The sequence below is a fragment of the Gobio gobio genome (assembly GCF_949357685.1).
Source record: "Gobio gobio genome assembly, chromosome: 9".
Classification (NCBI taxonomy): Eukaryota; Metazoa; Chordata; class Actinopteri; order Cypriniformes; family Gobionidae; genus Gobio; species Gobio gobio.
The window spans coordinates 14,880,482-14,896,007 of NC_137115.1; the positions used below are offsets into that span (position 1 = coordinate 14,880,482).

The following is a 15,526-nucleotide window of genomic DNA, read 5'->3' on the forward strand; positions in this document are numbered from 1 at the left end:
ACCTAAAAGTATGTACTCTTTTTGTGAAGAAAAAGTACATACTTTTGAGTGTGTAGCAGAAGAGTATGCAAGCTTTGGGACATAGTACTTCGTCATCTATAACGAACTCTGTTGCTTAGTTACGTGCATCCCGTCACCCTTTAAACTGCCCTGTCAATCACCATCACTGTTCAAATCCTCCACATTCAGTTTAATTTCCTACCATATCAGAGAGAAGTGTTGATCTGCCATTCGTGGGTCTTGCAGAGACTCCTCTCATGTGTTTGCAAAGTTAATGGCCAAACGTATCATTACAAAAGTTCTCAATGCTGCTGCAGGTGAAATATAATGTGGATAATATTGAATAAATATCTTTTTCATCAGGTTAAATACTGATAATTGCTCACTCAAACCCCTTTATCTAACCCTCTCTACTTAACCGTCGGACTCGCATAACCGTTGTGTTTGTAGTTTTTTAACACTTTTTATCTGCGTTTAGTAGTTCTAATTGAATCTTCGTCCATCTCGCAATGGGTTGTGGGCAATATCAGTCGTTAGAGTGCGCATCGATCTGCACTTCGGATTCTGACCGGAAATAGTAGACCATCCGGGTATCTTTGGAATACTCTTTTCAACATACTACGATTTGGGACGTACTAATTTTATTTTCAAATACTATTTAGTATGGATAGTATGCGAATTGGGACGCAGCATGAGACTTCTATCAGGGGTGGTTTTGTAATTTCCTGGTTTCCATAGTTACTCAAGAGTTCCACACCTGTTTCAGTTTCTGTTATATACTCCCTCTAAGCCTTTGTGTCCTTAGTTCTGTTATATCCACCAGCTGGAGTGTCCATGTTATCCACCAGAGGGCACTTCTGCCTACTCCATTGTTATCTCATCATGATCTTTGCCTAGCCTCATTAATGTTCTATTAATCTATTAGGATGCCTTTACATTGCTTTACTACGTAACTATTTTAGCATGTCATATTTTTGTTGCTGCATGCAATTGGCCATCGGTCCTCTTAGCAGCATGAAAAACTATTGTTTTATTCAATATATTATATATTGTGTTACCTTAAAAGCGAGCCAAGAGTCTTGGATCGCTTTCGAGCTTCTGCCAATATAATGGCCCAAGACCGCTCCCTTTACACTTTTATTTTTGTCAGTTCATCACAATCGCACAGTTCTGTTATAATCAATGAAGCTGCCAACGATGCACAATAAATACATAAATCTCTTATTTACATCATGCCTACATTGTTTGTTAATTAGAGGTTTCGCAAGCCTGCATAGCTCAGCACTGAATAAAAACTCTGGCATTTTGAGTGGTGAGTGGATTCTGACTAACTTAAACACCTCTGATTGGCCATTACTTTCAAGAGATCAACAACTGTCTGTGATTGGCTACTTTTCTCACCACTGCAAAAACATGTTGTTGCTCCACTGAGGTGGCTCTGTCCTGGCCACCTGCTCTGCCGACTGCCCTGGTTCCCTGATCCACCTCAGTCTCAGTCCTGCCTCCACTCCACACACCTGGCCCTCCGTTCCTCCCCCAGGTCCACCTCCCTCCTGGATTTTTGTGACTGTTTGAGGAGCGTCTGGAATTCCTTCCTTAAGGCAGGGCTGTTTTACATCCACTAGCTGGTGCCCATGTTATCAACCAGAGGGCACTCCTCCCTACTCCATTGCTATCTCATCATGAACTTAATTTCCCATAACCCATTGCCTGGACTCATTTTGTTTGATTACTTCCACATGTGTGTGATTTAGCTCTTTTATGATTGCCTATAATCCCTATCTGTTCACTCTCACTTTGCGAAGTCTTGTTAGTGTATCCTGCATTTCTGAGCATTTGTATTTTGATTTTCTATGATTTTGACCTCCTGCCTGTTCCTGGATTGCCTTGTTCATTACAAAAGACTTCGCCATGCATGGATCCCACATGAGCGCCACAACCAACCAGAGCAAAGAAGAAGGTGAAGCCGAGCTAACGTTAGTTGATAGACTTTCGCCGTATTCGGTAGGCAAAACTTCGAACATATCTTCTTTTCTTAAGAATGACTTCAGTGCCGTTCTTTGTTCTTTTCTCAAAGAAAAGCTTAAAGGGCTGGTTGCATAAGATTTCACTTTTTTAACTTTAGTTAGTGTGTAATGTTGCTGCTTGAGCATAAACGTATCTACAAAGTTAAAGCGCTGAAAGTTCAATGCAAACGGAGATATTGTCTTTTAAAGTTATGTCAGTTTATTGCCTACAAAAACGGACGGTTTGGACTACAACAAGCTTCTTCCCGGGTTGGTGACATCATAAACCCTTGCTATTAACATAAACACTGCCCCTGTGAACACGCAACAAAGTGGGCGAGGCCACGTTGCAGTCATTACGAAAGAGAGAGAGCTGTTGCTGAACTACAAACTACATTTGGCCATCTAACCAATCTAAGACCATTGCGTTTTTCGGAGGGATGGGCTTCATTGAAGCAGGAAGCAAACGAGCCGTTCAAAGGACAGTGGAGACAGCGGTGTGAAATAAAGGTAAAATATAAGAAAAATACAGCAGTTTAAAAAAAAAAAGTATTAAGACATGTTATACTGCACCCCATAAACACAACCAAGCCTAGAAAAAAACCACGGAACCACCCCTTTAACTCCAAGTCTTCCAGAGTTGCGGCCAAAGCCGATTCAAAAGACCGCTGTTCGTCAGCTTCTTTGTTTACGAGTAGCACGCAGAACCTCCGCAACTCTGCCGTGACCTCCCGTCATTATGTTAAGCCCGCCCACCGACTCTACACACGCTATGATTGGCCTGACCAGAGTTTGGTTTTTCCAGCTCTCAGGTCTACCGAGAGTTGCTAGACTACACTCACGGCAAAATACATTTTCTGCCGCTAGGGTGCGTCTAGATTTCTAGGCTAATTTCCAGGCATTGTACTTTAATGATCTCCTCTTCGAGTTTTAATTTGATCATCTTTAAATTTGGTGAGTGTAATCATAAGGTTTCTGCGATGTTACAAGGGCGTGTCCCTGGTGGCCTGACAAATTTCAATGTTTCACAATGAAACAGGAAGTTGCTGTAACTCAAACAATCTCTAAGGGTGCGTCTCAATCAGCTCCCTAGTGCAGTAGTCAGGGCACTTATCAGGGAGTCAGCCCATTGACTTATGTCCTGATCAGTGCCCTGATTACTGAACTAGGGAGCTGATTGAGACGCACTGTATGTTTTGTCCTGAACAAATGTCCATGCCCATATTCAGTTATAGTTATAGCTCCACCTTCTGGCAACAGGAAGTGACATGTTTAACACTGTTACAGACTCTTAACTACATTAAAAAGTGTCAGCAATTGTTAAATAGGCTAGCAACATGCTAAAACATGTTAGTAACACTTAGTTAAGTACTAAAGCATGCTATTAATACAATGAGACAGGAAGTTGTAACTCAGGCATGTAATGCCCAGTCTCCTCCAAACTTAGCATGCAACATACTAGAAATATGTCAAAACATGTTAGCAACACTTAGCTAAGTGTTAAAGCATGCTATTAATGTAATGAAACAGGAAGTTGCTGTAACTCGCAGAAGTGCGCATCGAGGGCGCATATCGACCGCAGAGGGCGCATATCGACCGCAAAGGGGGCATATCGACCGCACTCGCAAGCACTCTTCTGAGACCTAAAATGATAAATGGGACACCTTACGGTCTCGTGGACTTAACGGACATTGTAAGTCCACAAGACCGAAAGTGCATATGAAGTGTGCCATTTGTGACAGGGCCTAAAATGCATATTGCCCATATATATAATTTTTTATTTGCAGTATGGGTTAAAACTGTTTTTGTTTTGTTTTTATGTATTTTTTGTATAATCTTGGCATGGTTACACCACCTTGACAGTAACACCTTTTTAACGTTAAGCCCATAGCATAATATAAACAGAATTTTAGTTCATAAAATGTAAATTCTGAAATTTAAAACATCTTTATGTGTATATTTAATGTCTATATGAATCATTTTTTTTAATTATTGTTTTTTTTTTTATTAAATAGATTCAAACAAAAATTTGCATCACATCTTTGACCCTTAAACTATTGTGAGGAAAAATAATAATAGTCTTTTTGTTTTTGAAAACATTCATTTTAAACATAACCTATTTCCTTCATGCACATGTCTCGTATGTGTTAAAATGATCATCTTCAAAAAAAACTCTTTTGTTGGTACAAAGTATGGTAGATGGTCACACAGATGCCAGCCATTAATTTAAACATCTGTGAAAGTTCCATAGTAAACTGATTTTCTGCTTCTCTTCAGCTCTCTGAAGACTCCTCTTAAGAAGAAACTATGCTTCTTCTTTTTTTTACACAAACACAGCCTTTACTGCAACATAGCATTTACCAGCAATGGATATTGGATAAAGAATATAGTTTAAAATGAGAGGCGAAATGAAGAGGCTACTGAAATACTGATACACTAGACTAGAGGCTAAATGTGTGTTTGTAAGTGTGTGTAGAGGAATCCCCTGTGTCAAAAGAACCAAGGGTGACCTTTGCTGTGGGCTGTAGCACATGACTGCCTCTCATTGTCATTCCAGTGATGTATAACACTCATGTGCATGAGCTCTCTTGTAAACATGCAGCAAGACAGCAGAAGAGCCATTTTCACACATTTATAAATACTCTGGTGGTGTTCAAAACGATGCCCATGTGATGCACAATTCAGTCTAACTAGACACATTCTTGAAATTACAAAGATTATTTCAAAACTTCCAGCACATCCCACAAGTCAATGTTCATCCCAGATAAGGTTTCAATAATAGCTGTTTGTGAAGTGGAATTTACGGGAGAGGATGTTTTGTCTGTGTGTGACCTCTGCACACACAATCTGGGACACACAGACCACATGATCATGAGCCTCCGGTCACTGAATCAGTCAGACTGAGCAAATGTGTGTGACATGCTCTACCCTTTGCTGCAGGTGTTTTCCTGTGGGTGCATATGGACATTTACACAAGGCACAGATAAGAGACGGTTGCCATTAATACTTGCTTAGTCACTGTATTGCATTGTACAATATGAAAATCATCTTTAAAATGACACATTGTCATGCAATATTACAAATGAAATGTTGCGAATGACATGTAGCCTATTATGAATGTCATTTAGCATTAAGAATATAATGCCATGACTGTTTTAGTGTTATAGACCTACATTTCATGCAGTGTTATGAATGTCATAATGTTATGTTCACTACATCATCATTTGAGCCAAGTGGTGTTACGAGTGTAATGTCATATAATGATGTAATTTAATGTTGCATAACTTTTTGAATGTCATGTGATATTATAAATGGCATGTATTATTTATTATGAATGTAATTTATTGTGCCATGTAATGTTTGCTATAATTTGAGTCAAGTTGTGTTGTGTTATGCAGTTTTATAAATACCACATTATTATGAATTTCACTTAATATTATTGTTTTATGTTTTGATTGTGACTGGCATGTATTATGATGCCATTTAGAATGCCGTGCCATGACTGTCAATGTTATTTATAAATGTCATGTCGTAAATTATTATGAATGCTATGAAAGGCGGTAATAAATACAGCATTTAATGTTTTTTGTCTTGTCATGTTAAGAACGTCATGCCATGACCGTCAATTGTGTAAATGTTATTTAACATTATGAACGTCATGTAATGTTATGAATGTCATGTAATAGGTTTTCAGAACACACCAATCGGCGCGTGCAGGGGTGTTGGGATTCCCTGCGCGTGATCAATTGTAGCGCTGAGAGTGAATATGGCCTTAACTCATCCAGGACTGTGTGTAATCATACCCAATAACTCAGTGTCTTTATTATTCACCTGGGCTCTGCGTTATCTATATCGAACAGGACCCACCGAACACCCCCGCATTTAATTTTCCTCACCCTCGCAGCTCCCCGATCAATGACCGCGTGCATCAGACGCGTCACGCTCGTGCGCGCGCAAGGAAAACATGGAAGCGCTTTAAATGCCCTAGATGTAGACACAATAGATCGAGGTACTTGACACATCCAAATTTACAATAGCTATTGTCATTTTGGTGTTTGTGTTTCGTCCGCAATTGTACCAATATAATGAGTTTAAACGTTTACATGGAAATGATTTATAGGCACACTGAAGTGAGAGTTAATTGTGTACTCTTACAGTATCACGCACGCTAAAATAAACACAATGTGTGAAACCAAGAACATTTATCCACAACGAGACTGTTTGTGAACTAGGGGGCTGTAGAAACAATTCGGATATATTGTTGTTGTTGTTATTATTATCATACAAATTATAACTTGAACAATTCAAGTTTAATGTTTAATTAAAAATATGCAGAATCTAGTTGTTGTACATCTATACTCTCGCTGACATGAGGTCGCGCGCACGAGGAGCACGAGCGCCTCTGCGGTGATCGTGCCGCGCGCTCCAGTTTCAGCAGCAGCAGCGGGAGGAGAAACGTATAATCCGCTCGTTAATGTGACAGCTACGTGACACGAGCCATTTTAACCGTTCTATGCAGGAAATTGGACACCGGGACACATATTTCAGCAGAGCCCGTGTGTGTTTAAACGCACGGTGTGTTTAGAGACGGATGAGCGGCTGCCAGGCCGGACGCGTACGGATGGGATTCCCAGTCTAGATGGAGAGAAACCTAGCGGGCGGAGAAGCGTCGCGGCTGTAAATAATTCAACATCGGCGTGATCAACAAAAATGCATCTGCACCAGGTGCTGACGGGGGCCGTTAACCCAGGGGACTGCTGCTACTCCGTGGGAAGCGTCAACGACGTCCCGTTCACGGTGGGTGAGAAATAAACCTGCGCGGCGCGTTATTTTACGCTTGTGCGTGATCGATGATCAAGCGTGACGCTTGTGCATCATCATCACCACCACCATTATCATCATCCTCATGATGCGTGTATGAGTTCAGCGTGCCATCTGTCATCCTCAAGGTTATCTGCGGTGTGTGTGTCCCTGCAGATCAGTAGCACACACACACACACACACACACACACACACACACACACACACACACACACACATGCGGGGTGCCTCTATCTATGCAAACTCTAACATGCACGATTGCAGGACATGCAATCCATGCTTAAAGCTGGTTGCAATGCTCTCTAATGATGATGATGATGATGATGCATAGCAGCAAAGGGTGAGGATGATATTCTTTGGCTGTAGCTCACAACCTAGTTAGTCAGCCGCCTAGTACCTAGACAGCATCAGACGACTGTGATGCATAAAATGCTGTCTATGGAGGTTGTCTAGGTTGCTTAGTAGGTTAGGAGACACTGCCATTGTGCTTGGATGTTGAGCCCATCAGCTGTGCACACAGTGACGTCAAAGAGTACAGTTGACAGGCCAGAGTCTCTAATGTAAAGACGTATCACTGCATGCTGTGCACAACGAATTAGGCATGTATCAAAAATGGGTTACACTTTATTTTAAGGTGTCATTGTTACAGTGTAATTATATATGTAAAGGTATAGTTCACCCAAAAATGAAAATTGTCATACATTTTTTTTATTGACATTACTCACCCTCATGTGACTCCAGTGGTTCAACCTTAATTTTATGAAGCGGCGAGAATACTTTTTGCGTGCAAAAACAGACAAAAATAATGACTATTCAACAATTTCGTAAACTGCGTAGGAGACTGACACAGGCTAAAACCAAATTGTTGAATGAAGTCGTTATTTTTTGTTTGTTTTTGGCAACAAAAAGTATTCTCATCGCTTCATAATATTAAGGTTGAACCACTGGAGTCACATGGACTATTTTAAAGGAACACTCCACTTTTTAAAAAAAAAAATAGGCTCATTTTACAAGTCCCCTAGAGTTAAATAGTTGAGTTTTACCGTTTTTGAATCCATTCAGCCGATCTTTGTATCTGGCGGTAGCACTTTTAGCATAGCTTAGCGTACATCATTGATTCTGATCAGTCCATTAGCATCTCATTCAAAAAATGACCAAAGACACTTTCAATATTTTTCCTATTTAAAACTTGACTCTTTTACAGTTACATCGTGTGCTTAGACCAACTGAAAATTAAAAGTTGCGATTTTCTACACCTATATGGCTAGGAACTACTTTCTCATTCCTGCGTAATAGTCGCGGATCTTCGCGGCCGTACCATGGCTGCAGCAGCGCAATGATATTACAGCGCCTAAAAGTAGCCCCCAGCTAGGTAACTTTCAATGTGACCGGCACTAAGTTTGTGTAGTTGCAGAGAAAGTTTCAGGCTTGCAGCCGACAAATTGTGTTGTGGATTTACCTGTGTGATTAGCCATGGTTCTGTGAGTTGTAAAGGGCTGTGATAGTAAGTCGAAGGTGTATACTACCACCATGTTTCACAGAATACCAACAAATCATTGCGCCGCTTGCAGCCATGGTACGGCCGCGAAGATCCGCGACTATTACGCAGGAATGAGAAAGTAGTTCCTAGCCATATAGGTGTAGAAAATCGCAACTTTTAATTTTCAGTTGGTCTTAGCACACGATGTAACTGTAGAAGAGTCAAGTTTTAAATAAGAAAAATATTTAAAGTTTCTTTGGTAATTTTTTGAATGAGATGCTAATGGACTGATCAGAATCAATGATGTATGCTAAGCTATGCTAAAAGTGCTACCGCCATATACAAAGATCGGCTGAATGGATTCAAAAACAGTAAAACTCAACTATTTAACTCTAGGGGACTTGTAAAATGAGCCTATTTTCAAAAAAAGTGGAGTGTTCCTTTAACAATGTTTTACCTTTCTGGACCTTGAAAGTGTTAATTAAATAGCTGTCTATGGAGGGGCCTGAGAGCTCTCGGATTGAATCAAAAAATATCTTAATTTGTGTTCTGAAGATGACGGGTTACGGGTTTGGAACGACGTGGGGGTGAGGAATTAATGACAGAATTTTCATTTTTTTTGTGAACTAACAGTTGAAGTACTAAGTAATATGAATTAACTACATGTATTTACTTATAAGGTTAGGGTAAGGAATGGGCTTTGGTTGAGGGTTAGTTGCATGTAATAATGCAAGATTTGCTGTTATGGTAATTACATATTTGTTTGTATTAGTACAACAAAAAGTGTTGCACAGTGAACCCAACAAAATATGCACAATTGAATGATAAATATGAATGTTTATAGCTATCTAATGATGTTTTGGATGATGGCTGATGAAGCCCGATCAGACCAATACCAAATACCTCACTGTTGCTTGCTTGTTTGGCCATAAAACTATAAAACACTCTGAAATGTGATTCAGCAAGCTGTTTGGCAGCACTCCTCTATCGCCATTTCGATCTTATTGAGCTCACCCCTGAAGACTGCAGTGATCAGTGCTGGAATATTACTGGCTGCTCATAAATATCTGCTGTGAAATGATATGGGGTAGAAGACAATTGCGTTTTTTGAAATAATCAGGCTTTTTAAGGAAAAGCTCTCATGTCCGCTTTGATTTGTCAGACAGCTGCTTTCACAGAGCAGAAACAAGAACTGAAACCTGCCATACAACCTGAATAATTCCCTGTGGCTTAACACGGGTTCTCCATCAGAAAGTACACACACGTGCTGATTTCACATGATTAGGTCAGTTCGGACAGTACAGGCGATCAGTTTCTCTTTGGAAATGATTGTCGTTAGCTTTCGCAATAGCTGTATGTGGGCAATGCATGTGCGCAGGTGCTGGTAAATTCCCTGTTGTTGTGTGAAAGCTGCTTGTTTTCATTTTTTTTACGAACAGAAAAAGGGTGTATTGATATGTTAAAGGAGATATAAAAAACACAATTCATTTTGTAATTCGAGATGTTCTTAACCTCTTAAGTTCTGGGACCATTTTTGGGATTTCCACCTGGATTTGGCCTACCCAAATTGAAAAGCTTCCAATATCCCAGTGTCATTGAATTCTTTTTTCCAGTGTTTGCTGACACATACTTTCAAAAATGAATTTATAACCAAAAAAATCAAAAACGTCTATTTTTTTTATTTTTTTTAAATATTTTATATGTTTATTATATCACGCACAACATATGCTATAATATTTATCACTTTCAGAATTGTTTTAAGTAATTTCAGGGTTTTCTATAAAAAAGACACCAGGATAATGCATTTGTTTTACCATAAAAAAGGTCATATTCCTCCATTTAGATTAATTTGAATAAATCTTGCATACATGATCCAGACAAAAATATTTTTTCCAGTATTTTATGGAATTTAGAGGAAACAGCCAAAACGGTCTGCAGGGTGCTAGAGCACAGACTTTCAAAAATGAATTTATTACCAAAAAAATCAAAAAGCGTCTCTTTTTTGGGGAGGTTATTATAGCTCAGACAACATATACTTACATGTTTATCACTTTTATGATATGGCTATTGCTGCTTAAATTTTTTGTGGAAACTGTACGTACATGGATGATTTATTTTCAAGATTTTTTTGTTTAATAGTAAGTTCAACAGAACAGCATTTATTTGAAGTATAAATATTTTGTAGCAGAAATCTTTTTTTCTTGTTGAGTAAAATTATTAATTTACTAACCCCAAACTTTGGAATGTTAGCTTTGATATCACAGGAATAACTTGCATTTTAAAATATATTAAAATAGAAAACAGTCCTTTTAAATTGTTAGAATATTAAACAGATTTTACTTTATTTGTCATCAAATAAATGCATCCTTAATGCGCATTAGAGACTTCTTTGATAAATCTCTCAAGTATTCCACACTTTTGACCAGTAGTGTATATTCCTTTAATTGTGATTCATTTAATTAATCGTGATATCAGTTTTTGTCATAAAGTTCTCAAATGGAACCATTTTTAAGTAAAGCATTGAGTAGATCAAGAGCTTTAGAAGACTCAGCACTGGGTGTGTGAGAGTTGTCAGTCTCACTTTTTTGGTGTCAAGCCTTTTTGACTTTATGGCTTCCTGCTCACAGCATGAGGCTGACACATGATATGGCAAACCCACAGGGTGTCAAAAAAAGAAACATATTTTGTTTATCTTTTCATTATCTTTTGTTGTTTTGCAAGAAGGAGTGGTATTTTGGGGCTTTTGGAGTGGTGGATCGTAGTGTGTGTTTGTGTAGGAATGCTAGTTGTCATTAGACATGGCATAAAAATACAGCCCAGCGCGGTGTGTCTGTATATGTTATACTCACGCCATACTCAAGGCTGACACGCACTTGCACTCCTGCAGACGCCTCATCCTGGGGCCTGCTGGGATCATTAGCCAGCAGGAGTGGAGGGTGGATCATAGCACTAGGGGATTTCAATGCCTTTGGGGTTTATTTGAGTGCTGAAACCTCACTGGAATATAGTTGCAATATTCAGATATCATGGCTGTAGACTGTGTCTAAATGGTTGCATTTGCAACCTTTTTTTTCTGCCAGTGCGACTGAATTGTGTTAGAGGTTGTGCTGGTGCCACTACCAATTTGCCTAACTGATACGATACAGATCACAGCGCTTTTTTTGTTTTTTGCAGAGCAGAGCGAGTGTGTGTACATGGTTGACAGATTGAGAAGGTTAAGTAAAATGCTGTGCAGAAAATGTATTCTTTTAAACAGTTAGTTCACCCAAAAATGAAAATTCTGTCATTAATTACTTACCCTCATGTCGTTCGACACCCGTAAGACCTCCGTTCATCTTCGGAACAGAAATGAAGATATTTTAGTTGAAATCTGATGGCTCTGAAAGGCCTCCATTGGCACAATGGCACTTTACACTCTCAAGACCCTTAAAAGGTACTAAAGACGTCGTTACAAAGTCCATCTCACTACAGTGGTTCTAAAATAACTTTATGAATCGGCGACAATAGTTTTTGTGCGCAAAAAAACCCTAAATAACGACTTACATAGTGATGACGATTTCAAAACAAGGCATCATGAAGCTTCAAAGCGTTATGAATCAGCGAGTCGATTTAGTGGTTTGAATCGCCAAATTTCAGCAGTTTGGCGGTTTGACACGCGATCCGAATCATCATTCGGCTCACTGATTCATAACGCTTCGAAGCTTCATGATGCCTTGTTTTGAAATCGTCATCACTATGTAAGTCGTTATTTAGGGTTTTTTTGCGCACAAAAACTATTCTCGCCGATTCATAAAGTTATTTTAGAACCACTGTAGTGAGATGGACTTTGTAACGACGTCTTTAGTACCTTTTAAGGGTCTTGAGAGTGTAGAGTACCATTGTGCCAATTGAGGCCTTTCAGAGCCATCAGATTTCAACTTAAATATCTTCATTTCTGTTCCGAAGATGAACGGAGGTCTGACGGGTGTCGAACGACATGAGGGTAAGTAATTAATGACAGAATTTTCATTTTTGGGTGAACTAACCCTTAAAGAGAAAAGGGGATTTGGGGGATTTCTTTTCTTGACTGCGATGTGGAAAACGCAGACAGAATTGTGGAGTCTTAAAAAAATGTATAACGCGGAATTTTCGATGAATAAATAAAAAGCAGGCAAGTACACTTAAATCAAATCGTGATATAGTGTCTGTGAATATTAAACCGCAAAAAGATGGTCATTTAAATATGAATCCTGCGTGTCTGTGTGGATGAATGATTTCATTCACCACACACTGAAGCACGCGTGACTGCCATCTCACTATATGAGGACATGAATGCATGAACTTCATCTCCAGAGCCACTCTGAGAGTCACTTCATGAGCATTTTACCGTTTCATTTGAAAAAAACTATCATCATATCATAAACACACAAACTCAGTCTTCATGGCATCCGGTAAAAATAAAAGTTTGGTTTAACTTGAAGACATTAGCTATGTTTCCATCCAAAGTTGCGAATGTAATTTATGCGCAAAAATGCAGTATCGCATAAAAACATTTGCACCGTTTCCATCCAGTGAGTCGAAGAGAACATAATCTTCACTTCCTGATAAACTACTGCTAAAAATCACTAAGAAAAATAGGAGAAGCCACCATATATAATCATATCATTATAATCATTAAAGGTCCCATGGCATGGCATTTTTCTATTATTTTATAATGTTTCCTGAGGTGTACTTATATTGTTAGTATGACTTTTACATCATAAAATGTCATAATTTAGAAATAAAAGGCATTTTTTATATACTGCTGTTTGCCCTGTGGCTGAATGCCCTGCTTCAAGAGTCTGCTGTGAGACTTCAGTAAAAACGCCCACTGTTGTGATTGGCTGACATCTTTGCATTTTAAATGAGCGGAGGGGGCGTGGTTTAACGAGGTCTACGAGGCACGAGCAGGCACGAGCTGCTGCCAGAGAGACGGATGGACCTGAGTTCACTTCACATCAGTTCTCAGCATGTCTGAACTGTTTTAGTTACAGCATATACTTCAGGTTATTAGTCTATTTCTAGTCGGAGGGGCTGTCACTCATGTCAGAAAGTTAGTAACTTTAGTAAATTATGGATCAGTGCTGACTGGAGACGCGAACCGTTTAGAACGATTCAGTCCGATTTGGTGAACTGATTCGGTTCACTAAAAAGAACTGGTTCAAAAGAAAGATCGTTCGCGAACCAGACATCACTAGTGTACCAGAGAAGGAGCTCAGCGATTGCTAACAAAGTTATTTATAGTAACTACTGAGTTATGAGAGCGCTGTCAGTCAGCGCGAGTTTATTGTGTTTGTATCTGAGAGTTCTGAATAAACACGAGTCCCAGTCACACCGAGTCCGTCTTCATCATTATTACCAACTTTGTAACACATGCAAAGTACCATTACAGCTGTCGAGATGAACGAGTTAAAAGTAAGTGTTGATAATGAAGAAGTATTATTTTTAAAATAAAATAAAAGCATCAGTGACGCGCGTTGAGTACACAGCGCAAACAAAGACACAACAGCAGTCATCGAATGTAATCCAGTTTATTGTGGGGCTAGGCTGGCTAGCCCGAATATGCTCACGCTTACCCCCCTTCTGCTTAATCTCACGCCGCGTTTGGTGCCTCCGCTGTGGGCCAGATGCAGTATTGGGGGTCGGGGATGTTGAAGGCCACCGGCCAGTGCAGAGCTTCGGCGTGTGTGAGGCCGATGTTGAGCAGAATGGAATGCATGTCTTGCATTAAGATCTGGTTAAATAATAATTACTTACAACTAAATGCAAAAAAGACGGAAACCTTAATCATTGCTCCAGACAAAAAAATACCTCTAATAAAACTGCATCTCGGTTCCTTGGACTCAACCGTTCAGTTGAGCCTTAGAAACCTTGGTCTTCGGTTCGACCAATCAATGTCTCTGGATGGTCATTCTAGACAGTTGGTCAGAAACTGTTACTATCATTTGAGAAATATCTCTAAACTGAGGACTTTGTTGCCCAAAGCTACTATGGAGTTGATAATTCATGCTTTTATTTCATCACGTCTAGATTACTGTAATTCTCTTTTTACTTGCTTTAACAAATCTTCTCTGAGTCGTCTCCAGACGGTGCAACACGCTGCTGCCAGGCTTTTAACAGGAACCAATAGAAGGACACACATTACTCCAATTTTATTTACATTACATTGGCTGCCTGTTAAATCCAGAATTGATTATAAAATTTTAGTTCTAACTTTTAGAGCACTACATGGTCAGACCCCCCAATATATCACAGACTTGCTGTCACCGTACTCTTCCTCTCGTACTCTTCGTTCCTCAGGTCGAAATTTCCTGAGTGTCCCCAAAACCCGTCTTAAAACATGGGGTGACCGGTCCTTTCAGGCAATTGCCCCTAAATTATGGAACGCTCTCCCTGACTCCCTTCTTTTAAAAAGCAGCTGAAGACACTTTTATTCAGACAAGCTTTTAGTTAATTTTGGGCTTCTGTTTTATTTGGGTTTGTTTTGTTTGTTAAATTGTATATTCTTTGTAAAGCACTTTGTGATTTTTATCTGTGATAGGTGCTATATAAATAAAGTTTACTTACTTACTTACTTACAGAAACTCATGACTGTATGCACATTTTAGAACCGATAGACGCGACGAGGACGTACAAAAACACTGACTCACAAGATAGAAAACACGAAAACACCGTTCTGTCTGGAGAGAGAGAAGCCGCATTGTGTGCACGAATAATAAATAATTAGCTACACATCAGAAATCACTGATCACAGATCAGAAGGAACTGAAAAAAGACTTCTGTTTTCATTTGTACATCCAAACACTGAGAAACTGCCAGCGTTCACTCGTTCACAAGCAATGATCTCTATTCTCTCGAGCGTTTGCATGGGTGTGCCAGATTCTCTGGGCGGAGGAAAGGGAGGTAACCGTTCCTGTGTGGACGTCAAAACAGGAGACTTCAGGATCGGCTAGTCTGGCCTGTCATTTTCTCAAAGGCAGAGAAAGACAGCCAGAACTCGGTTTTACACCGATCAACATTTCTATCCACTTGGGGACAATATTCAGGCTAGGGGAACTCATATTAATGTTGAAAAACCTCATAAAATGAAAATTTCATGCCATGGGACCTTTAATAAATGATTTGCGTCTCAGAGAAACTTGTGCGTCTCAATAAACTTGTTGTCATGCTTTCAGAGGCAGATGCTGCTGTTTGGGAACGC

At 39.5% G+C, this 15,526-nt stretch overlaps 1 protein-coding gene across 2 annotated transcripts in view; it reads left to right on the plus strand.

Moving 5' to 3' along the window:
• Window positions 1–6,620: 6,620 nt before the first annotated feature.
• The window catches only part of dmxl2 (Dmx-like 2), an 88,128-nt gene continuing 79,222 nt past the window's right edge, over window positions 6,621–15,526 (plus strand). For both annotated transcript variants that reach the window (XM_079825067.1, XM_079825066.1), the window contains exon 1: window positions 6,621–6,803. In XM_079825067.1, the coding sequence (XP_079681193.1) occupies window positions 6,717–6,803 (87 nt within the window). In that variant the 5' untranslated portion in view covers window positions 6,621–6,716. The remainder of the gene's footprint in view (window positions 6,804–15,526) is intronic.